At 48.0% G+C, this 25,850-nt stretch overlaps 1 protein-coding gene across 10 annotated transcripts in view; it reads right to left on the minus strand.

The window, feature by feature from the left end:
- TMEM178B (transmembrane protein 178B) overlaps window positions 1-25,850 on the minus strand; it is a 507,816-nt gene that overhangs the window by 100,660 nt on the left and 381,306 nt on the right. For 9 of the 10 annotated variants that reach the window (XR_014833633.1, XR_014833630.1, XR_014833631.1 and 6 more), the window contains one exon: window positions 8,774-8,911. Coding sequence is in view for 4 of the 10 variants with exons in the window: in XM_085005273.1 (XP_084861399.1) it covers window positions 8,774-8,911 (138 nt within the window). In the remaining 6 variants the exon portion in view is untranslated. Of the gene's footprint in view, window positions 1-6,002; window positions 8,912-25,850 lie in introns of all 10 variants that reach the window. The other variant, XR_014833628.1, reaches the window with a different exon arrangement.

Genomic DNA, 25,850 nt, shown 5'->3' on the forward strand with positions numbered 1-25,850 from the left:
CCAACGGCCGAAGCTGGCCAATAAAACATAGCATTGAATTCCAACCAAAAGTATAAAATATCCACGAGTAAACAGTGTATATATACATTGATATAAGACACAATTGAAAAAATTAGTAGACAAGGAAGGAGAGAACAAGACTCCCATGCAGAAGAAATCCAAATAATTTTTGTAGCTACTCCACCCTAAAGGAGGAGAAATGTAACATTAGACTCCTTAGGTGTCAGTTGTGCTTAGTGACTTCCTTCCAAAGAGGATAGTGTGAGGAGTTCCCATCATGGCTCAGAGGTCCCCGACTAGGATACATGAGGATGTGGGTTCAACCCCTGGCCTCGCTCAGTGGGTTAAGGACCCAGCATTGCCAGGAGCTGTGGTGTAGGTTGCAGATGTAGCTCAGATCCTGCGTTGCTGTGTGCTGTGGCTGCAGCTATAGCTCTGATTCAACCCCTAACCTGGGAACTTCTAGATGCCGCAGGTGCAGCCCTAAAAAGCCAACAACAAAACAAAACAAACACACAAAAAACGCCAAAGAGGACAGTGTGGAAACAGGGGGAGAAAAAGAATAACTCTAGAATAGAGGAACCTGACGCACAACTCTTTCAGACAGGTGATGAAGGACAATATCACCAGTCATAAGTCACGGCAATAGTATGTACCCTGGAAATGACGGGATGAAAATGGCACTTTACGTGCGTGATCTTCCTCCCCAAGCCCATAACCCAGTCTAACCACGGAAGGACATCAGACGACTTCCAACAGAGCAGCATCCTACAATGCGGATGACCAGTACTCCTCAAGTACTCAACTGTCAAGGTCATTAAAAACAAGGAATGTCAGAGAAACTGTCACAGCCAAGAGGAGCCCAAGGAGACCTGACAGCTAAACGTCATAGGGGATCCTGGATGGAACCCAGGAACAGGAAAGGACATCAGGTAAAACCTAGAACCTAAATAGCTATGGACATTAGTTCATAATACTATGCCAATATTTGTTCATTGATTGTAATAAACGCACTGTACTAACATAAGAAATTAGTAATAGCAGAGTTCCTGTCATGGCTCAGTGGTTAACGAACCCAACCAGTATCCTTGAGGACACGGGTTTGATCCCTGGTCTTGCTCAGTGGGTTAAGGATCTGGCTTTGCCATGAGCTATGGTGTAGGTCACAGACGTGGCTTGGATTCTGTATTGCTGTGGCTGTGGTGTAGGCCGGCAGCTGCAGCTCTGATTGGACCCCTAGCCTGGGAACCTCCATATGCCACAGGTGTGGCCCTAAAATGCCAAAAAAAAAAAAAAAAGACAAAAAGAAATTAATAATACAAAAACTGTATGCAAGGACAAAGGGTAATATGGAAATTCTCTGTACTATCAGCTCAATTTTTTTTGTAAATCTAAAACTATTCTAAAAAATAAAATCCATTTGTAAAAAAGGAATATAAAGAAGTCAGAGACTCTCCCACTGGCTTTGCATAAGCAAGCATCCATGAGGTCCACAGATGCAGGAAATGAATTCTGCCAAAGCATCATGATCTTGGAAGAGGACCCCAGCCTCAGATGAGACCCCAGCCCTGGCAGATACCTTGACTGCAGTTTTGTGAGACCCTGTGCAGAAAACCGGTTCTACTTGCCTGGAATTCTGATTCATGGCAACTGTAAGATAACAAATATTTGTTTTAAGCTGCTTAAAAAAAAAAATCAACCAAAACACAATAATAAACATTTCCTGAAGTTCGAGTGAGTGTGCTGCAGAAAATTAAATGAATTGTAATGTAGAGAGTGACTGAGTGGCTTCATTAAGTTGGTTCGTGGAGGAAGCCCTCTCTGAGGGGGTGGCTTTTCATTGGCCTCTGAATCCTAAGAGGAACCAGTCATGAAGCCTTGGCAGGGAAAGCACTGTGGGCAAAGACATCAGGCAGTGCCAGGGCCTTGAGGTGAAACTACTATGTTCCAGAAAAGAGGCAGCTGGTGAGGCTGGAGTGATGTGAGCATAGGGAAGGAATAGGAAAGGAGGTGAGGGGAGTTCCCTGGTGGTCTAGCAGCTAAGGATCCAGTGTTATCACTGCTGTGGCTCAGGTCACTGCTGTGGCATGGATTTGATCCCTCTTCTAGGAACTTCTGCATGTCCCCCCACCCCAAAAAAATAATGCCTCAGGAAAGGACACGAGGGAGGTAGAATGAGCCAGATTACAGAGGGTTTCCACCTTAGGCTGAGTATTTGTGTGCCCCAGATTCTCACATTGAAATGCTCCCCCCCCCCAAGATGGTATTAAATGGAGGGGCCTTTGGGAGGTGATTAGGTCATGGGTGGTGCCCTCATGAGTGGTATTCGGGACCTTATAAAAGAGGCTCCAGAGAGCCCTGCTGCCACAAAGAACACGCAAAAAGGTGTCTACCATGAACCAGAGAACGGGTTCTCACCAGACACTGAATCTGCCAGTACCTTGATCTTGACCTTGCCAGCCTCCAGAACAGAAAGAAGTAAATTTCTGTTCCTTATAAGCCACCCAGTCTCTGGTCTTTTGTTATAGCAGCCTGAGCTACCTAAGACAGCTTCTAGAGAAGGGTAAGGAATGTAGATTTTAAGTTCAAGTGTAAGCTTTTGGAACACTGGTAGTGGACAAATGAACATCTGATTTATAGTTTCAAAACTATCATGCCAACTGCTCTGAGACGGACTGGTTGCTGGTGCCAGAGTCTAGATTGAAGCCTGCAGCATTAGCCTGGGCATGAGACAGAAGCTGAAGGCAGAGATGACGAATACCTTCCAAGAGTGGGGCTGGAGGCGTCAGTGTGCTCACGGGGTGCAGAATGGGTTAGATGGGTTAGATGTTCACCCCATCTGGCAGATCTGTGTCCACGAGGTGGCTCTGAGGTTCACCCAGCCACTGAATTACAAGCAATCGTAGCAGTCACATGCTCGCTTGCCAAGCTGTCCTTTCCGCATGTCATCCTGTCCCTGTACTTCTGAGTCCCACCGATGAGTCATCCAGTCCCTTGCTTCTGGCAGTTGCTGGCACCCGAATGTGTTGTGCCAGTCTGGGCTAGATGCTCCCCTGGAGCCCCTGCCAAAGGGGAAACTGGATCCCACCCACCACCCCCAGCCTCCTGGCTCTATAGAGCTGCCGTGCTTAATTAATTGCCTCCTCTGGGTTGAGCATTAATGAAACGATTTGTTGCTAGTGATCTCCTGAGATGCGGGCCACCCGCTCTTTGACCCCAGAGACGTTTAGATCCGGAAAAGGGAAGCGCCCAGAGGGTGGGAACAGAGAAGAGGTTGCAAACAGAGCTCTTCCGTTTTGATTTTGGCCCTGGCCATTTCGAGACTCAAGTGCAACCCCATCTTCAGACTCTTGACTTTAAATTTACCTTTTCCACTCTTGGCCACCCTCGTCTTCCTCCTGCTCACCACACCCACACCTGTCAGCTCAGGGGCACCATGGCTTGTGGCCCCTCCCCCCATCTAACCCCTTGGGTACTAGTCTGTGCTGAGTTACAGGTGCTGGAAATGCCAGTCTGGGTGAGAGCTAAGGCCATGGGGTGTCATGAATATCTACAGTTGGGGTGACATTGCTTTTCCGTGTTAATGAGGTGACTGCCTCAGGTAGCTGCCTCTCCAGGCCCTTCCACAGGTCAGCCCTAGAAAATGAACTCCCAGAGGGCAGGGACTGGTTGGGTTCTGTGAGGGACTTGTGCCGAAATGTTACTTTCGGATACACAGAGTCCTATAGGAAAAGGCATCATTTCTGGGTTGACACTCCCAACGTCCCCCTGCCCCCAGTAGCTCTTATACTGAGTAGTTCTTGTACTTAGCACAGTTTCTACCCTGAGTCTGCTCCTCCCAGGCTCTGAATGAAACTGAACTCATGGGGTCCACAGGTGGCGGCTGCTCTGGGCCTTGGGACCCCCCAGAGCTGAGCGCTGCCTGGTTGAAAAGGACACTAACTGCTTCTGAGCTTGGTCTTCCCCAAAAGACCAGGGTTCAAGGGATCAGCTCTTTTTTTCTTTGTCCTTCTTCCTCTCCTGTCGGGGCCTGTCTGATGGCACCCAAAAGGTGTGTGGACACTACTTCTGAAAACCGAGTGGGACCCTGTGGGGCTGCTGGGCACCGAAGCCCTTCTGTGTCCCCCTGTCATTTCTTGTCCTTAGGAAATAGGCTTCATTCAGCCTCCACAACCTTCCCTGAGTTCCAAAGGGCAGGTTCAAACAGCTGCTCATCAGGGAAGAGAGAGGATGCAGAGACCAGGGAGGAGCAGTCCGGAAACAACGGTGCAGCCTTGGGGCAGAGTCTTGGTTCCCTCTAGAGGGATACACATAATAATATCTTTGAGTTCTACAGAACTAACCACCCCAACTAACCAAGATGTTAACATTCTGCATTCCAGAACCACCAGAATAGACTGGGGCCACTCAACACCAGCCTTGAAGAACAATGCAAGCTTGCGTCTACCCTGATCCTTCTTTGCAGCCCTATTTTCCACTCCCCACACTGTAAAATCACTTCCTATTCTCTCCCAAAGGAGGGCCCATCTCTAGGGCTTTAAGCTACTGTAGCCTCCTTTGCCTGGCAAAGCTATTTTTTTCTCTTTCACCCAAAACTCTGTCTTGGCATTTCTATTTGGCACCAGTGGACAAAGGCTGAATTTCCATAACACTCTTTGGAGAGAGGACCGCTCTACCTGTAGACATAGGTAACAAAGCTCCGGGGCCGATGGAGGGGTTCACGCCAACCAGGACTGTGCACCCATCAACAAGAAACAGTTCTTATAACAGCAGCTTCCCCAGAGCTCTTCCAGACGCTAACATTTTATCATGAACTATGGCTTTGCTACTTAGCCAAAAATAAAAAAGGAATGTATGTATTGGAAAAGCAGGTTTGGCTGGGAATCATGAGCCGTCTGGCTGAACCCCAGTCCTCCCTCATGGATACTAGTTGGGTTGAGTACTGCTGAGTCACAACAGGAACTCTCAGAGTGAACTTTAAAGGCCATCTGTGGAGTTCCCATCGTGGCTCGGTGGTTAATGAATCCGACTAGGAGCCATGAAGTTGCGGGCTCGATCCCTGGCCTCACTCAGTGGGTTAAGGATCTGGCGTTGCCGAGAGCGGTGGTGTAGGTTACAGACGTGGCTCAGATCCTGCGCTGGTGTGGCTGTGGCGTAGGCCGGCGGCTACAGCTCTGATTCGACACCTACCCATCTATGCCCTACTGCACACTAGAAGTTTAGTTTGGATTGGTCTGGGGTGAGGGCATCAGGACTCTGAAAAGCTCTGTGGGTGATGTGCCTGCACAGTGATTAAGAACCACTAAGCAGGGGAATTCCTGTCATGGCGCAGCGGAAACAAATCTGACAAGGAACCATGAGGTTGTGGGTTCGATCCCCTGGCCTCGCTCAGTGGGTTAAGGATCTGGTGTTGCTATGAGCTGTGGTGTCACAGACATGTAGGTCGCAGACATGGCTCCAATCTGGCATTGCTGTGGCTATGGTATCAGCCGGCAGCAACAGCCCTGATTAGACCCCTAGCCTGGGAGCCTCCATATGCCACGGGTGTGGCTCTAAAAAGACAAAGACAAAAAAAAAGAACCACTGAGCAGGCTGAGGGAAACGACACCCTGACACCCTCATCATTCCCCGGAGGGGAGGGGCCTCAGATCCCTAGGCTAGTCCAAGGGCTCCCAGACTGGCTCCCCAGGGCCCTCAGCTTCTGGGCAGCTGGGACTTCAAGGCCCCTTCAGAGACTGAACACAAATCTCTGGCCAAGACAAGAATTACCAGACCCTATTAGTGCCTACCCATCTCACTGTAATGCCCCTGCCCCACCTTAAGCACCCTGGCCTGCTGCTCCCTGCCCCCTACTAGGAAAGGTATGTGGCCCACTCCTTGCCCCGCCCCTACAGGGACGTTATATGCCCCCAACCAAGGAGCAACGGTATCATAAGACCTTTCTTTCCCCAACCAAAAGCAGGTCAGCAAGTGTATTGTGAGACCCTCTCCTCTCCCTGGGCTGTAAAAACAGATATGCCCTCAGCACTGGCTCGCCCTGATTATCAGCAAGTCAACCCACTGCAGTAGCAGCATCTCTTATCTCATTAAACTTATCTTTTTTTTTTTTTTTTTTTTTGTCTTCTCTTTTTAGGGCTGCACTGGAGACATATGGAGGTTCCCAGGCTAGGGGTCGAAGCAGAGGTACAACTGCCAGCCACAGCCACAGCCACAGCCACAGCAATTTTGGATCCGAGCCGTGTCTGCGACCTACACCATAGCTCACAGCAACGCCAGATCCTTAACCCCTTGAGCGAGGCCTGAACAAGGCCAGGGATAGAACCTGTGTCCTCACGGATACTAGTCAAATTTGATAACCACTGAGCCATGGAGGGAACTCCAACTTATCTTTCTTTTCACCCTGCTATGTCTGGGAAATTCTTTCTCCAACCCTTGTACCTAGACTACCACAGACAGTACCTCGGAACTGGGGGGGCAGGGCTCCAGGAACCCCCTGTCCTCCCACAGTCTGCCTCACACCCTCTTCTGAGAGTTCCCACCCAGGGTCTCAGGTGAGCAGGAAGTGTGGCAGTGACCCCACCCATTTACAGTGGTGTGTGGCCCGGTCAGCAAAGGTCAGTGGGCCCATCACACTCTTCTCTGGAAGCTGTCAGCACTGAAAGATGTTCCTTGAGGCTTAGCACCTGGGCAGGATGTGCCTCGACTGGGGAAAGAGGCGGGGAGGGGAGCCACAGGGAGCTAGGAACACCTCCAAAGAGGTAGAGATGAAAGCATGGCAGTTCCCAGAGCTCCTGGATTCCTGCTCTGCCTAAGGCCTGTTTGCTCGGCTTTTCTTGGATTCCTAGGAGGCCTTTCTAGAGCCTTAGAAAAGCCCAGTTTTACTGGAGCCTGTCTTTGTACAACCAAAAGAGTCTTAGAGAGAACACTCAATACAAACAGAGCCACTCCACTTTTATCTTTTCGCATTTCAGGGGTCATGGAAGCTTTTGACTGAAAGGTGGAAACCAAAAAGACTCCAAGCTGCTAAAACAAAGTGTGGAAATCATGGGCCCAGTTTGAGACTTGCTTCAGCACAGGAAAAAAAAGGTAGCAGGGCTGTTTTATAAGCCCCTGTCTCAGAGGGAGACCAGAAGGAGGGATGAGAGAGCCACCCTCGGGGTGCCCCTCCCCCTAGTCTCTGCCCCAGGTTCAGGTGTGGGACCTACAGTGGGCAACTCTGGGCAGGGGACAGCTGACTCTGCTGGTAGAGAACCTGGGAGGCCTGGGGTTCCCTGGGAAGCCCTGGCTTGGGAACTCTCCCAGCACAGGATGCCTGTGCTTTGGCGGAAATAAGGATAAAGAGTTGCGGGCCAAGTTGAACCTTGAAATTCTCCTCCTCCTTTCCTAATCCCACCAGCCCCCAGATCCCTCTGTACACTTAGGTGGACAGCTGCCTCCTTTCTCCAGTTGGCCCCCCTCCTCCACTCCCTGCCCCCGCTCAGAGACTCAGCGTCTGGTTGTTCACAAAAGGGACATGAGTTGGGCATATGCAAGTGTTACCTGGCATCTAACTGACATTGGCTTCCCTCCGTGGGACTCACTGTTCTTTTCCCCCATACATATTTCTGACTCCCTCTGTCTAAGCCCAACTCTTCCTCTTCCTAACTTCATGCCATTCATCCATCCCTTCTCTCCAAGGAGTGCACTGTGATGGGCATACCTCTGGAGAGCTTAGGCTTTGCACTGAGACTCAAACCAGGAGACCAAAAAGCATATTTTAGCACTTCAGGGAGAACAGAGGTGTGGGACTTCAAGGCCTCTCCAAAGAGATAAAACTCCAAAAGCCTCTGGCTGGGATAAGAATTACCAGACCCTGATCATTCCACCCCTCTCGTTGTACTTGTTACAAAGTTCCTATGCCCCCTTGCCCACTTTGAGCAACCTGGCCTACTCCTCCTTGCCCCCCACTAGGAAGCGTATGTGGCCCACTCCTCACCCCACCCCTATTAAGACCTCTCCCTCTCCATTGCCTCCAAGCTATAAAAACAGATTCGAGGAGTTGCCTGTCCCTGATTATTGGGAAATCATCCACTGCCCTTGCAGCCTTTCTTATCTCAATAAACTTAGCTTTCTTTTCACAGTGCTCTAAGTCTGGAAATTCTTTTTCCAACCTGCACATGAACCACAAGAGGCACTTGGGATTAACTTTACTTCTCCTGAACTGGAACCTATTCCCTCATGGTGATATAGGCTTCCTTCTACCCAGCCCTTTACAGGGCTGGATTGGTTCTATGGCCATGGCAGTAATAGATGGTGAGAGAGACAGATGTCAGAGAAGGTCTAGCCCTTTCCTGCCACCTTTAGAGCCTCATTTGGTGCCAGGAGCAGCATTAGGACCCATAAATCAAGGGTGAAGGTAGGCTTCTGAAGGGGAAACTGTCCAGAAAGCACCTGCCCCTCAGCCTAAAGTACAGTATGTGCATAAAATGCTCACCCCAAAGTGAGTGTTGTGCATTAATATGGACATTAAAAGCCCGAGCACCTCCTGGGCTCAGGTGCTCTCCAGATCTGACACCTCTTACAATGCCATCCCCACACATTCTCTCCCACACCAGGGGGGCAAGGACCAGCAGTGGTGAGTGGCTAAGGGGAATTCAAAAAGGTTTGTAGAATGAGTAAAGGAAAGAGCCTCACTGAGTGGGGGTCTTAGTCTGCTGTGCCCTCCCCCTGCCCTGCAGTTCTCTCGGAACTCCATTAACCAGGACCTCCCACCTTGCAGCCCCCCAGGCCTTACCTCCCATGAGAAAGAGAAGCCCTGCCACGTACTGCATAAGGCCTCGGTCCCAGCAGCAGCCCAGCACACCGATGATCCAGCCGAAGAGGATGATGGCCACTGCCATGCCCATGAAGCCAGCCGTCATCCTGCGCAGGTCTGCAGGGAAGCAGGCGGGCAACAGTTAGCATCAGAGCCCAGAACTCAGGGTCCGGTGCACCCTGGCCCAGGACCAGAGGGAGGGGGCAGGGTACCACAGGGCCAGGGAGGCAACCTGCCCTTTGCAGACAGGTTGATACAACCAGGCCTTCTTCACAGAGGACAGAGCCCCCGAGGGTGACTGCATCCTTGTGTGCAAACACCTCCCGGGACAGCTTGGTCCACAAGCACAGGGAGAGGTCATCATCATAAGACTGTCACTTCTTCTACATCCCCTCTGCGCCAAGCACAGCACTGTCCTTCCCAAGCTTCTTGCCCAACCTTCTAAGACAGATGCTGTCTTTGTTTTATTTTTTAAAGTTTTATTGCAGTATAGTTGACTTACAATGTCATGATAATTTCTGTCTTTATCCCTGTCTGAAAAACAGAGTAACTTGGCAAAACCCTTGCAGTAAGTGAGGGGTAGCACAGATCTGTGTGGCTCCAGGGTCCTAACCATGGCACCTCTTGCCTCTCTGGGAGGTGAGAATTCTTACAGCTGGGCTGGGTCTCGGCGGTCTGGCTGCACCTGCCAAGAACCCCCTTCCCTTGCCACCAGGGCTAGCCGGTTTCCCAGAAGGTCAAGTGTGGGGAGGAAGCTGCTGGTGGCAGCATCATGTTCCCCCCCTCTAAGCTGCCACCCACACCAGGGGCTCAGCTTCCCTTGCACGTGCAGTTGCAGGGTGGGAGCCACACTTCCTGCCCTCAGACTGAGCCCCAGCAGGCCCCTCAGGTCGGCCCAGCCTTTTGCATCAGGCCCTTCTCAGCCCCCCTCCCCACTGACCTGCCAGACAGAGCCTGCCGTGGGCCCAGGGGCAGGTGGACCATCTGGAAAGGTGAGATTTTTAGCAGAAGGGAGAGAGGAAAGCTGCTGCCCTGGCTCAGTGAGGCTCACTCAGCATCTTCCTCAGCTGGGCTTCCTCCCAGCTCTACCTCACCAGCCTCACACTCCCTGTGCCGCGCCTTCTTGCTCCCTCCTAGGTAACACCCCAACGGGGCTCCAAACAGGAGCGAAGCCATTTGCCTGGGCCTTTCACCAAGGTTGGGGGCGGGGGCTGCAGAGCAGCATGGAGACCTATGGGTGCTCCCCTTGCTCAGAGGACGAGGAGTGTGAAGAGGCGAAGGTGGGGGGATGAGCCAGCAGACTGCATCACCTCCCCCCGCCCATCCCACACCAGCATGGACGGTCTCTCCTTACCCCTGGGAAACAAACACCCAGGGTTCCGTCAGGAGCACCTCACAGGCATTGCACCTGTCTGTGCCTCTCTCCCACTCCGGTCTCCCCATGGGCAGAGTGCACCCAGGATCCCTGCACAGTCTGCCTTGAGACCACCTGTGCGCTCCACCCCCCCACCCCTAGATGGCCGTGGTCCTCGCTCCTGGTCCTGACCCTGAAGATCAGACATGCAGCCCCCCCTCTACCCCCCACCCCCAGGGAGGAAGCTGGTTGGGGGGTGGGGAAAACATCAGCTGAACCTGCCTCTGAGGAGAAGTGCCCCATCAGGGCCCTTGTCACAAAGGCTGAAATCCACAGGCAGCCACGGGCAGGTCCCTCCTCCACCGAGTTCTCCTTGGTCCTCTCCACCCCTGCTGACCCAGGAATGCCTGCCCCTGCCAGGTACACTCACACCCATTGCAGTCATTTCTGTGAACTGCCAAGGATGCCTAATGATCATGCCAGACCGTGTCAATTGCTCAGATTGTCAAACAAGCCAGCGGAAACTTTATTTTTTGATGAGATTACAGTTCACCATCCACTTTTGCCATATTTCAACACACACACACTCACACTCTCACAGTGTTGCACTGTACAGAGGTACTTCCCCTAATTCCCTCCCATTTGGGAATTTATTTTCCCTCTGTTGTGGTCGTGTTGCGGTCAGTCAGTCATGCTGAAATCCATGTTCATATGACCTGACCACGAGAGCATTTATCCCACGCAGCCATTTGTTTTCTTAGGACTTTGTCTCGGTCTACACAGAGATAGGGTTTCCTTTGGTCTATACAGAGACAGGTTTTCTTTTCTTTTCTTTTTTTTTTTTTTTTGCTTTTTAGGGCTGCACCCAAGGCATATGGAGGTTCCCAGGCTAGGGGTACAATCAGAGCTACAGCTGCCGGCCCTACAACACAGCCATGCAGGATCCGAGGCACGTCTGCGACCTACACCACAGCTCATGGCAACACCAGATCCTTACCCACTGAGCGAGGCCAGGGATCGAACCAGAAACCTCATGGTTCCTAGTCGGATTCGTTTCCACTTAGCCACGATGGGACTCCAGTGGAAACTTTATTGACAGCTTGTTTGATCCCAGCACTCACACTTTCTGTGTCCCCCATTTCTTGTTTTTGGAGAATAAACTTCAGCTTCCATGACCTTCCCTGAGTTCCAAAGGGCAGGTTCCAAAAGGTGCTCATCAGGGAAGGGAGGGGATGCAGAGACCAGGGAGGGGCCGTCAAGACACAACAGCTCAGCCTTGGGGCAGGGTCCTGCTCCCGCCTCAAGGAATATAGATGACAATATCTTAGAGTTCTTCTACAGAACTAAAACCCCCCAATAAATGGAAGATGCTAATGAAGCTTTCTTTATTCCAGAAGGAAGACCACCAGACCACTAAACACCAGCTTTGAAAACAATGCAAGTTTTCCTCTCCCCTGATCCTTATCTGCAGCCCTATTTTTCACTCCCCAAACTATAAAACCACCTCCCAATCACTCTGAAGAGGGGCATGTCTTTAAGGCACTAGTCTGCTGTGACCCTCCTTTGCCTTGCAAAGCAATAAAACTATATTTTCCCTCCTTTGCCCCAAACTGTCTCTGAGTTTCTACTCAGCACTGGTGAGCAGCGGCCTTTGAGTTCCGGCAACACGTGCTCAGGCAGCCGCAGCCAGCTTGAAATAAAGGAGAATGTTCTTGCCAGTCAGACAGGCACCACTTCTCTTTCAACCACTATGGTCGTCCTCACCCCTCCATCTCCCCACAGCCACCAACTGTAGTCCCTTAACTCCTTTTTCCTTTGCCACCACATTGGACTCCAGGAAGCCAGCTCTGAGCTGCCTCCTTGGTGGAAAAGGGTCCCCTCTTAAATCCATTTGGACTGACTCCTAGCAATGGGATGCTCCTTGCTACGGATGCTTGATTTGCTCTGCACTATGGTCCAGGGCAAGGAGATGATGGGAATGGGAAAAGAGAGTCCAAAGTTATTCAGTCTAAAGGAGGTTTATATCCCTTTAAATAGGTCAGGAAATTTCAATGCCCCTGTGAAGCCACTAGTTCCCTTTTTAATGCCCAGAGGGTTTCTAGGAAAAATCTCTTGGCCACTCTGGGAACAGCCCTGCTGAAGCCATAGAGCACCTTCCTGCTGCACTTGGCTGGTACTGGCCCCTGGGCTCTGCAGACCCAAGGGAGCAAAGGTCCTGCCTGGGGGAGTAAATGGATAATGTGTCATTAAATGGACAATGTGGGAGTTCCCGTCGTGGCACAGTGGTTAACGAATCTGACTAGGAACCATGAGGTTGCGGGTTTGGTCCCTGCCCTTGCTCAGTGGGTTAACGGTCCCTGCCCTTGCTCAGTGGGTTAACGATCCGGCGTTGCCGTGAGCTGTGGTGTAGGTTGCAGACGCGGCTCGGATCCCGCGTTGCTGTGGCTCTGGCGTAGGCCGGTGGCTACAGCTCCGATTGAACCCCTAGCCTGGGAACCTCCATATGCCGCGGGCGCGGCCCAAGAAATAGCAAAAAAGACAAAAAAAAAAAATAAATAAATAAATACATAAATAAATAAATGGACAATGTGTCCTGTAAGGTGTGTCCACTTGCACCAGGGTTGGAAAAGTGGGCTGGGCAGGAAGAGGGAAATGCAGATTATTAAAAGAGCGAAGACTACAGTGGGAGAAGGAAAGCAAAGTGCTTGATGAAGAAGGAAGTAGCAAGAGGCAGAAGGGGAAATGGAGAGAATAGTTCCTCTTCCACAAGTGCTGAGATAGACAATCGTCAGCTATGTCCCAAGACAGAGGTGCCCTCTGCTGTCTCCCAAAGGCTTTGTCAGCAAAGGCTGGGGGTCCCGCTAAGCTTCTGGTCTGGAAAGAAGGATGAAAACCAGAGGCCAGACCCAAGTTTTTTCATTGACTGAGAGGATATGCACCATCACCCTGTGAGCCTGATTTGCCAGAGTCGTGCATGTACAGCTGGTTATTTTGTCCTCGGTCCCATGTGGCAACTCAGCAGCTGCAGCGACAACTTATCGGGCAGGCAGGACACAAAATATTCTTATTTAATAGGATTTAAAGAAGTTAACTAATGTATTGGCAAACAGTCTCAGACCAATGGACTAAAAAAGAGTGGATGGGGTTATTAAGTTGTGTGGGAAAGCAAAATTAATAATGTCATTAAAAACCTACTGGGTCATCATGACAGATGGAACAAAGGTATCTAGCATTTCTTTCTCCCAAATAAAGCCAGTATTATAGTTAAAAGATTTTTTTTTAAGGACAGAAATCCACAAGGATGGCAAAACTGGGAAAGGAGGCGATGGCAACAGAAGATTGGAAACTGCAAAGCTAAGGGACAGTGTAACTGACAAGGTAGAGCTAAAGAGCCAAGACTTGAGCCAGCAGGGGGAGAGTTGAAAACCATCCTGCCACATCCCCAAAAGGCTCATGAACTGACACTGACAAGGATGGAGTAGGATAGTTACACAGGTAGTTACAGAAGTCCCAGTAGGGGACCATAGATAAAGAGGGAAACCTAGGGAACTTTTGAGAAACCATTGGAAGTTAATAATCACTCAAAAAAGCCATCAGAATCATTGTGGCACAAAGCAGTCCTGCATAACTACAAAGCCATACATAAAAGCATGAGATATGCCTCAGGTCATTGCGTGAAAGACAAAATGAGACATGCATTCAAGTTCAGCAAGAGAATAATTCTTAGGACCAAGGGCAGGAATTTAAGGGAAAGATGACATCCCAAAGTAGGAGACCCTCATTATACAGAAACCTGATAGGATTCAACATATCTTAGCATATGTTACCACCCTTCTGCTGATTTGAATAAATACCATGACAGTCCTAGTTGACCTCATAGGATCAAATACTCTCTTACTGGATATGAAGGAGGAGCTAATGATACAAGCCTGAAGTCTAAGAAGTGAAGAAAAAGGAAGGAGGTGGTTTTTCCCTCCTTCTACTTTCCTTGGATTATAAAAATGTAGCCCACCTAATCCTCAGGGGAGAGCCTCCTCACCTGCCTGCTTGCATCTCTCATAAGCATCTTACTAAATCTATTTCTTGCCTATCACTTTGTCCCTTGCTGAGTTCCCTCTGCACTGAAACATAAAGAACCTGAACCTCAGTGAGTCCAGACACCAGGTGAGTGATTCTAATTTAAAAAACCATGGGCTCAAGTCCCAATCTGGGCTTAGACTGGGTTTAGGCAGGGTTCAAGTCAGAGGTATTTTCAGCTTCAGCATCAACAACCACCTTTGGGTCAGGAAGTTAAGCAGAAGGGAGGGAGATAAGGATTTTGCGCAAGTTGTTTGAGATGGTAAAAGTGAGCAGGGCCCTGTGGGACTCCTGGGCAAAAAGCCTTTCTGTATCCCCCATTTCTTATTTTTAGGGAATAAACTTCAGCCTCCATGCCCTTTCCTGAGTTCCAAAAGGAAGGTTCAAACAGTTGCCAATTATGGAAGGGAGTGGACTGCAGAGGCCAGGGAGGAACAGTCAAGAAACAATGGTGCAGCCTTGAGACAGGGTCCTGGTTTGCCTCAAGGAATAGAGATAAGAACATCTCTGAGCTCTTTTGCAGAAGTAAAACCCCCAACAAACGAAGCTGTTACCTACTTGATGAAGCATTCTGCATTCCAGAAAGGAGGACAGTCAGAACCAGTCCCAGAGCCACTAAACAAACACAAGCTTTGAATACAAGCATGCATCAACACTGATCCTTATCTTTGGCCCTATTTTCCACTCTTAAAACTATAAAAACAACTTCCTATTCTTTCCCAAAGGAGGATACAGTCTTTAAGGCATTAGTCTGCTGTGGCCTCCTTATCCTGGCAAAGTAATAAAGCTATTTTTTTTCTTTTGCCCAAATCTCTTTCTCCACATTTCTATTTGTCAGGTAAGTGACAGAGACCAGGTTTTGGCAATGGAACTGGAGTCCTCACTAACCTCACCCATCTCACCCTCTGGGGGACACTCTTTCCTAGAATGTGGTGGGAGTTCTTAGAACTGAGAGTCAACAAGCTCAGGTAAGGGCCGCTCAGCACAGCTAAGGGTCATTACACACAGGGCAAGTAAGTGTCTGTGTACATATAGAATGGTGAATGCTTACCCTTGAACCCAGCTCCCATAAGCTGATGGCCCTGCCTTTGTCCTCTAGCCTGGAAGCTGCGAGAGGCCATTCTGGTGATGACCAGCACACAAGAAAATACCTAGACACATTGCCACAGGGAGGGGGCGCCCTCTGACTACTTGCCAGTGATACTCCCCACTGATGAGCCCATCCACTACCCAGGGCTTCCAGGCAGCCCCAGATACCTGAAAAAAGTTATAGCCTGGGAGAAAAAGAAATTGAAACAAACGGCAGGGAGAAGAAATAATACTTTTATGGAGTTCCTGTGGTGGCTCAGTGGTAATGAACCAACTAGTATATGTGAGGATGTGAGTTTGGTCCATGGCCTTGCTCAGTGGGTTAAGGAGCTGGTGCTGCTGCAAGCTGTGGCGTAGGTGACAGATGTGGCCCAGATCTGGCATTGCTGTGGCTGTGGTGTAGGCCAGCAGCTACAGTTCCAATGTGACTCCTAGTCTGAGAACATCCATATGCTGTAGGTATAGCCCTTAGAAATACATTAAAAAAAAAAAAAAAGAAAGAAAAGAAAAGAAAAAAGAAAGGAAGAAAAAAGAAAAATAATAATTTAAAATTATTACTGGGGGAAAAAAACCACAATAAGTTATTACCCCACACATATCAGAATGACTATCATCAAAAAGAACATAAATAACAAATTGTTGGTGAGGATATAGAGAAAAGAGAACCCCCATACATGGTGGGGATATAAACTGGTGCAGCCACTGTGGAAACCAGTACGGAGGTTTCTCAGGAAGCTCAATGATCCAGAAATTCCACTCCTGGATATATATGGGGAAAAAACAAAAACAGCAATTTGAAAAGATGCATGCACCCAAATGTTCATAGCAATATCATTTACAATTGCCAAGATATGGAATCAGGTTACCTAAACCTAAGTGTCCATCAACAGATGAATGGAAAAGAATACCTGCTTACACAATGGAAGACTACTCAGCCATAAAAAAGAATGAAATTTTGCCATTTACAGCAGCATGGATAGACTTGGAAGGCATTATGCTAAGTGAAATAAGCCAGAGAGAAAGGCAAATACTGTATGATAGCACTTGTATGTGAAATCTCAAAAATACAGCAAACTAGTGAATATAACAAAAAAGGAACAGACTCACAAATATGTAGAGCAAACTAGTGATGACCTGTGGGGAGAAGAAAGCAGGGAGGGGCAATATAGGGGTGGGGGGAGTGGGTGGCACAAACTGTTGGCTGTAAGATAAGCTCAAGGATGTACTGTATAACATAGGAAATGTGGCCAATATTTTGTACTAACTGTAAATGGAAAGAAACCTTTAAAAATTATGGAAAAAAATTTTTAAAATAAAAACAAATTTTTAAAAACATTATTAATATCCCTAAGAGGTAAGAGAAGAAACATAGTTTGCCTCCATAAAGAAGAGGACTCTACTGAATATTACTACTTGAAGAACAAGAAGAGTACTTTATAATAATGGAATCAAAATACTTGAAATTTATATTCTAAAATCACTTCTAATTTATGTTTTTGCAGTCTTATTCTGTTCCAAAAGATTAAGGAGTCTTACAAAATGCACAATAATAATCAATAAGGAAATGAAGGAAAGAAAATAAAGAAATAAAAGGAAGATAAAGCCAGATACTGCATTCGCACACAAAATTTGGTCGACAAAGGCCTTAGAAAGGTTATCATACTCACCATATTTGGACTTAAGGCCTTAGATATTATTTTCATTAATCTTTAAATTTTTGTTGCTTTTTGTTTGCGTCTGAGAAAATCCCAAAGGCCGCTCTGCCTGTGGAATGACCCGCATATAGAAGCCACATTCCTGCTCATCTGTGTTACCCTGTGTATCGATTTTGTTTCCTTAGGAGTAAGAAATTGCCTTTTTTTTTACGCTTTGTTTACTGTTCCCACAGTGTATTTTGCACCCGGGAATTTACAAAGCTTGTATAGCTGACCCTTGAACAATGCAGGGGGTTGGGGCGCCAGTCCTCTGCATGGAGGAAAATCCCTGTATAACTTATCATTGGCCTTCTGTACACTCAGTTCCTCTGAGTCCATGGGTCTGCATCCATGGATTCAGTCAACTGCAGATCTTGTACTACTGTAGTCTGTGCTCTGAAAAATACCTGCAGGTAAGTGGACCCATGCAGTTAAAACCTGTGTTCTTCAAGGGTTAACTGTTACTTCTTTCTCCATCTCTTTCTGCTTTTTTTGTCTTAAAAAAAAAGAAGGAAGGAAGGGAGAGGGAGAGAGATGGGGAAGGGAGGAAGAGAAGGAAAGGAAAGAAAAGAAAAAAGAAGGGGGGAGAAACCTAACTCATTTATCTGAAGCCTTGAAAAATACTATGCAGGTTTAGCCTAAGAATAAGCCTCCTGGAAAGAATCTGGTGAGGTGGAGTCTGCAAGCAAAGGCTGAGATGAAGAAAAATCTTCTCATGCATCGTGTGGGTTTAAGTCCATTATCTGTATTCCATGGCCCTAATATTTGACATTCTAATGTTTGAAATGAAAAAGGTGCATTCTAAACTTTTCAGAGAAAGAATTTCCTTCAGTGCAGTGGAAAGGAGCATGCAGAAGGGGGTTGAGGAGGAGGGAAGGCAAGGAGAACCATTAAATACAACCAGAAAAAGCAGTTCTCCCTCACAGAAAAATTCTGATTTTGAAGTTTACACTCCTATTAACATTTAAATTGAAAGGTATTCCTTGCAACTCTAGCGGGAAACCAGGATATCTGCATTTAAATAAACACCGCTCAGAGAAGAAAAATATATATGGGCTCTAAATATCTTTCTATTTGCTCTTTTAAGACTTTGCACAAAAAAACTGATGAGGATTGGAATTCTTTTTCTCATTAAAAAAACAGGAACGGTAAGGCTAAGTCTGCATTAGTCCTCGCTCTGCCAGTAAAGATGGGAGATAGGGAGGGGGATGAGATAGGGAGGGGGATGCTATATCAATGGTACCAAGGTCAAGAGCCTGGCATGACCATCCAGGCCATGGTCCTCCTCCCCTGGCTGCATGGAGCACCGCTGCATGATATGAGCACACTGCCTTGGCAGCAAGGGCGGAAGAGTGTCAGCTGCCCCGGGAGCTGGACATGCACTCACAAATTAATCAGTCCCTTTGGGGTTCAAGATCACAAGAACTGGAGGGCAGAGTAAGGTGGTGAGAACAGATTCAGTGTTTTTTTTTCCCCAGGGATCAGTCTGGAAAGTAAGAAGCAGAGAGACACAGCGGTCGAGGAACACGTTAGTGGTGGGATCAACTCAGGACAAGCCGATTCATGGGAGAAGGAATATTCTAGGAACGAATTACTGCACAGCAACCATCTCTGAAGGAAGTGAGGGTCTTGTTTCTTGGTACCCATACAGAGATTCAGCAGATGCGGATGGAAGCACGGATTCTTGGAACCAGACTACCCTGGTTCACATCGTGGTTCTATCACGTACTGGCTGTGTGAACTTGAGCACATCAGCCCATCTCTCTGGATCTCAGTTTCTGCAGCTGTAAGTGAAGGTCATGATGATACTTGCTTCAAAATGTTATTAAGAGGCTTCAATAAGTTAATACGTGCCAACTACTCAGAATAGTACCTGGCAAAAAGCTACAGCTGTCAGGTATAAACAGAAGAGGAAGTTGCTTAAATTAAAGCGATTCTCTTTTTTTTTTTTTCTAGGTACCGCATCTCTTCCACGTTAGGGCTAGCCTCTAATTAAGAATTTGGTACCCAGAGGGAACAGGCTTCTGGGATCTATTCTTGTGCCTCTCAGATATCAGGAGAGGTTGACGTGAAGGCTTTATGTTTCTATTTGTTATATTTGTTAATATTGAGATGCATCCACCCTGGAGTTTTGATGCTTCCTGTCCTCTGGGGACCCAAACAGCTGGAGGCTACAGTAGCTAATAGCAGAGGTGCCAATGGCCAGAGAGGCCGCTTGAGATCTGGGGATCTGGGCTCTTGCAGTGAACACTGTACTGATGTCAAAGAAGAGACACGGGGCAAGACCATCGCTCTTCAGGGATCTAGTTAATTAACACTGAAACAGAGGAGTAGCTCAAAATCTGGAATCTGAGCCTATGTTGATGTCTTCTCTGTATAGAGGATTAGAAGGGTTTTGCCTACAGCTTTCTTCCAGAGTGTAAGTTGGCTCAGCATCGTAATGTAATTATAGTCAAGAAATTTTTAAGTGAAAACAAAACAGTTCTTAGGTTTCCAGGAGAAAGTGCCCTCTGCCCGTCCCTGTGCCTCCATCTTTTTTCAACTCCCCGCTGTGCTCTGGTCAGGTCAAACTACAGTTCTCTGAAAGGCCTGGCACTTTCCTCGATGGCGCTGTGCTCTCTGCCAATATGGCTGCCCACACATTCCGCCTGGCAGGCTTCTCGTCCTCCTTAAAATTTCCCTGCACAGTGTCTGGGAGGCTTCCGGGGTGCATTAGAAGACACTGGCGTCCGGTGTTCAGGGCTCCTACAGCGCTTGTTGATATCACTCCTCTGGTACCTGCCATGTCCTACTGTAATTATTTATGTCTCCCTTCATCCACCAAATGTGAGCTTGTTCAGGGCTGTGGTTGCGTCTGGTTTATTTTGTCTTCCCAGTCCCCAGGGTGTTGACTAACATAAGCAGGTGCTCAATAAATGTTTGCTAAATTAGATCACCATTCCGCCCTGTAACAATTACTAAAACTGTGTACACTGTGGACTAAAGCAACGTGAGGGAGATGTGCTTATCCATTTCAACCCACTTCAGTGACTCAAATGTCACTGTGACTTGAAGTCAATTCCTCTTGCTTCCAACAGTATGTTTTATAAGCCATCATTAACTATTGCTTAACAACTCAACATGCTTTTTTTATTTTAAATCATATTCACAAAGAAAACATCAACATAGGTTCAGATTCCAAATCACACAGAGCCGTGCATCATGGGGGCTCCTTACCATGAAGTTTAATGAGCACACATGATACCCCACAGATTATGAACCCAATGGGTCTTTTCTTGGCTAACCCCTGCCTTCCAAATCAGAAAGAGATTGTGGGGGAAGGTAGTTGCTGTAGAAATGAGAAGTGGTTTCTGGGTCAGAAGACAGGCTTGAAGCTTCCTGCTCCCCAACCCTACCTCCGGATTAAAGAGCTGCCATAAATGAGGACACGATGAGAGGCTGCCATATACAAATCACATCCATTGTCAAAACAAGGGAAGGCAGATTGCAAAATTTGTACTCGCCTGATGAAAGAAAGCTAGGTCAGCAGCTCAAGGAAGTGCCTGGAGAGAAGAAAGAAAGGGGAAAATAACCCAGAACAGAGAGGCAGAGTCCCAGACCAAAAACCCTCATGAGTCCCTTCTCCCTGCTGCCACACTGCTAAGCCAACAGCAGAAAGTGCGGAAAGGAATGACGAGAAGGAAACCAGCTCAGCAACCAGACACACTGGAGTAGACGCACTAGGTGCCCCATTCTCTGTCCTCACTCCTGCTGTGAGCAGTGAGTTAGACCAGTACAAGCACTATTCCATCCTAGCGAGGCTCCCATTTCTTCTCTGTATCACACGTCACTGCTAGCTGCTCTGAGGGCAGAGACTGGAAATGGGGGTGGCTTGGCCAGAATGTGCCCCTCGAGAGTCCCCACAGAGCAATCGGAATATGGGAGCTTTAAGACACCTGAGCACCTCAGAGAGGGCTAAACTTTCCAGAAACATGCTGCAGGTGCGTGAGACTTGGTTGATGGCAAAGAATTTGAAAGGTGGGGAAGGAGAAGATAAATAGGAGTGAATATTTATCTGCACAGGTGTTGTGTTGGGCGATTTATGTAGGACACGTCCCTTAAGCCCTCCAATGGTTCTGTACGGGAGATGCTAGTTCTCTCACTTTGTAGACTTAGCAATGGAGACAATGGAACGTCAGTTGGTGGAGGTCACAGCGAGTCAGAGGCAGGCCTGGGAAAGGCCTCGTCGGTCCAGGCCCTTTCCATTCCTTAGTCCTTTTCCAGATCCCATTGCACTTCAAACCCAAGAAGAGAATTTAACACTCAATAAGATGCAATTGAATATTATTTGGCTATTAAGACAACTCCTTTGGGAGGACCCGTTGTGGTGCAGCGGAAACGAATCCAATTAGTATCCGAGAAGTTGCGGGTTCCATCTCTGGCCTCTCTCAGTGGGTTGAGGACCCAGTGTGGCCATGAGCTGTGTGGTGTAGGTCACAGATGTGGCTCAGATCCTGTGTTGCTGTGGCTGTGGCGTAGGCTGGCAGCTGCAGCTCCGATTCAACCCCTAGCCTGGGAACCTCCATATGCCACAGGTGTGGCTCTAAAAAGCAAAAAAAAAAAAAAAGGGAAGACTCTTTTGAAGAGTGTCAGTGACAAGAGAAAAGGTCCTAACAGAATATTAAATGAAAAATAATGCCCAAGCCTACATATTCCATGAGAGCCCGGCTATGGTGCACACCTGTGTGTCCATGTGTGCACACCCACGTGGGAAAGTGCAGGGGAAGGACACCCAATGCTAACAGGGGGCCTTTCTAGGTTGTGATATGTGGGGTTGTGTGTGTTCTTTCCTACAGTGAGAATGTGTTGCTTTAACAATCGCCCACTGGGTTTTCTGGGAGATGTGAGCTTTACTGTTTTTTAAAGTTCTAAATATAAAAAATAAAGCAAATTGAACTGATAGAAGACACAGCTCTCATGCCTGGCCCCAGATTCCTTCTCATGAGTACACTCTTTTTTTTGGGCGGGGGGGGGGACCACACCCGTGGAAATATGAAAGTTCCCCAGCTAGGGTTCGAATCGGAGCTACAGCTGCTGGCCTACACCACAGCCATGGCAATGCAGGATCTGAGATGAGTCTGTGGCCTACACCACAGCTCACAGCAATGCCGGATCCTTAACCCACTGAGCGAGGCCAGGGATCAAACCTGCGTTCTCACTGATATTAGTTAGATTCGTTTCCACTGAGCCACGATGGGAACTCTGAGTACAGCCTTCTTAAAGACACACTGCCACTAACTAAAAAAGTGTCTTTTTTAAAGCAAAAGATGTGTCATGCTCCTCCTTGACCAAAGGCATGTGCTGTGGAAATACTCGCGGTTGGAGGGCACTACTCCTACCCAGCAGCTCCAGCCCAGGCCAGCATGGGTTGATCACCAGGAATGGGCTTTAAGACGGCACTGCCCTCCACTGCCATCTCTCTGTATGTGATGCTTTCAGTGAGGTGTGTGGGCTCCTTCAGCACTCATTCTCCAACTATATCCCATGCTTTAGGGCCGTGGCAAGTCATGGATACCCTAGAACCTCAGACAACTCCCGTGAATGTCTTTAGAGCAAACTTCTCAGCCCCCAAATGTCCCTTCACCTGATGAGGTCCCCAGGAACCAGCACTGCCCTTTCTGATCGAATTGCACGATGGTGTGGAAACGAATAAAACACTGAACTTGAGGTCTGAAGACCTGTCCTTGAGTCCTGGTTCTCCACATGCTGGCTGCAACGCGTCGTACAGCTCACACCAAAATCTTAGTTCTGAGGCCTTGGAGAACAACAGTGGTGCTGAGAACAATGGATGACAAGGCCCCCCTCCCTACATATTGTAAAGCTGTGTTGACCACGTGGCAGCCACTGGCCATGTGTGGGTGTAGAGCACTTGAAATCGCTATCAAGCACCTGAACTGAGACGTGCTAAGTGTAAAATACACACCAGCTCTCAAAGACTGAGTAGGAGTTTTCATCAAACATCTCAATCATTTTTTTTTTTTTTCTTTTTACAGCCGCACCTGTGGCATATGGAAGTTCCCAGGCTAGAGGTTGAATCAGAGCTGCAGCTGCTGGCCTGCACCACAGCTCGTGGCAACATTGGATACTTAACGCACTGAGTGAGACCAGGGATCATCCCATATTCTCAGGGGAACAACACTGAGTCCTTAACCCATGGGGCCACAATGGGAATTCCTCTTAATCATTATTTTACTGATTACCTGTTGACATGACAGTATTTTGGACATACTGGATTAGATTAAATATACTATTAAAATTGTATCTGTTTCTTTTTACATAGTTAATATGGCTAGTAGAAAATTTTCAGTTGGATTGCTGTTTGCATTATATTTTAACAGACAGCACTTTCTTTTTCTTTTTCTTTCTTTGTCTTTTCAGGGTTGTACCCGTGGCATATGAACGTTCCCAGGCTATGGGTCAAATTGGAGCTGTAGCTGCCAGCCTACGCCACAGCCACAGCCATGCAGGATCCAAGCCTCCTCTGCGACCTACACCACAGCTCACAGCAACGCCAGATCCTTAACCCATGGAGCGAGGCCAGGGATCGAACCTGCGTCCTCGTGGATACTAGTCAGATTCGTTTCCACTGAGCCACGATGGGAGCTCCTAGACAGCACTTTCTAAAGAGAGGGGAAAACTTCTACAAGAGTTTTGCAATGCGTAGCACCTTCTCCACCTTTAGTTTACAACCACCAGGAGATTAGGAGGGAGGGTTGATGAGCATAGGTTCCTTAGAAGAGAGTCTTCCGAGGGCCGGATGTTTCCCTTCCTCCGGTGGGAGCTTCCCTTCTCTAACCACCAGCATCACCTGCTCCAGCCAAGCAAAGGGCTCTTGAGAAAACCATGTGGAGGGCAGCACACAGGTCCCCTAGAGTTTAGAGGATGCAGGGGATGGTTCCTGCATGTGCCAGAAAAAATGAGGCAAGAAGCCAGTTAGAGCTGCCTATAGGTGCAAAGACAAAGCTCTGCATCCAGAATCTGAATGTGCTTTCTCCACGGGCCAGGTGGATGCCAACGAAGACCGAAGGTTCCTGGAAAAGAAGCTACCCAAGAGCTTTGCCTGGAAGGGTGTGATGATACAACAGAGTCCTTATGGGGGTCAGCTCCCAAACTGCGGGGCTGAGGAGGGAGTGGGACCAGGTCAGCTGGGATGTGCACTGTCCACATTGGGAGACAGTGATGTGTGGTTAGTCACTGAGAAGCTTTTCCCAAGGAAGCAAAAGGAGCCGTGCAAGAGATAGAGGAGCCCTTGAGCCCTGCCGCATGCAGGGCACCCACAGAGAGCAATGCCATCAGGCAAACTAGATTCCCTGGAATTTTACCCATCCTCCTGTCCCTGCCCCCAGCCCTAGAGGAACCAGAAGCAGTAGGACTAAGGGGGAGCAGGTGGAACAATGCAAAAGAAGAGGCAGAACAGAACTTCTCTCTTACTGCAGGTTTCTAGGAGTGGGTCAAGTCCATGCTTTGAGGAGGGGATTTAAACCAGATACAAGGCTGACATTCTGATAGTAGATCTGACTCAAATTTTAATATTTTATTTTTATTTATTTATTTTTTTGTCTTTTTGTCATTTCTTGGGCCGCTCCCGCGGCATATGGAGGTTCCCAGGCTAGGGGTCGAATTGGAGCTACAGCCACCAGCCTACGCCAGAGCCACAGCAATGCAGGATCCAAGCCACGTCTGCAACCTACACCACAGCTCATGGCAACGCCGGATCGTTAACCCACTGAGCAAGGGCAGGGATCAAACCCACAGCCTCATGGTTTCTAGTCGGATTCGTTAACCACTGCGCCATGACGGGAACTCCAAATTTTAATATTTTAATATCTGCAAATGAAAGTTTACTGATATCCGAAAGCTACCCAATGAAACTGTGGGATTTCCCAGAGATGTCACCTAGGAATGGGAGATCAGACAGAATGTGCTAAAAAGGTTGTGGTGAGAAAAAAATAAAGTTGTAGATGTAGATTTTCAATAAATTGGTTAAAAATGACATTATACAAGTCATATCTGAAACAAGAATGATAATAATGGTGATAATAATACAGCTGGCACTTTTTAAGTGCCAGGCATGTACTAAGCACTTCCTCTACATTATCACATTTAATCTTCCCAATGAATTGATGAGTTTATAATTCTCCTTTTACTGATGAGATAATAAGAAACTTGCCCCAAGTCAGGCAGCTTGGAAGTAGGAGATTCCAAAAGCCAGGCTTTTAATCACTGTGCTCTACAGCCTCCTAGTGTCATTGACCAAATGAGCTCTGTGACAGTCCCTTGTAAACTGTAAAGTGCTGCCACAAATACTAGTGATCATTTATGTTCCCTGGCAGGTGACAAGGCAGAGGAACACATGCAATGGACCCAGTGGGAGTTATTGGTATCGTCTAGCATGTATTTAGCGGTTTCGGGGCATATCGGTCATTACAGATGCATGGAAAACACAAGCCAAATAACTTCTCACCCACCATGACCCTTCCTTCCCAAATCTTTTTTTTTGTTTTTGCTTTTTTAGGGCCGCACCTGCGGCACATGGAAGTTCCCAGGCTAGGGGTTGAATCAGAGCTGCAGCTGTCAGCCTACACCACAGCCACAGCAACTCAGGATCCAAGTCGTGTCTGCGATCTATACCACAGCTCATAGCAACGCCGGATCCTTAACCCACTGAGTGAGGCCAGGGATCGAACCTGCATCCTCATGGATCTTAGTCAGGTTCGTTAACCGCTGAGCCACAAAGGGAACTCCCCCTTCTCAAATCTCTAAATTCTCAATTCTGGTGAATTTGTTTTCTAATTTTAGAAGT

This window comes from Sus scrofa, chromosome 18 (assembly GCF_054392235.1).
Source record: "Sus scrofa isolate SSC_HxYL_T2T_F1_AM1 chromosome 18, Sscrofa_HxYL_maternal_Yorkshire_Landrace_v2.0, whole genome shotgun sequence".
Lineage (NCBI taxonomy): Eukaryota > Metazoa > Chordata > Mammalia > Artiodactyla > Suidae > Sus > Sus scrofa.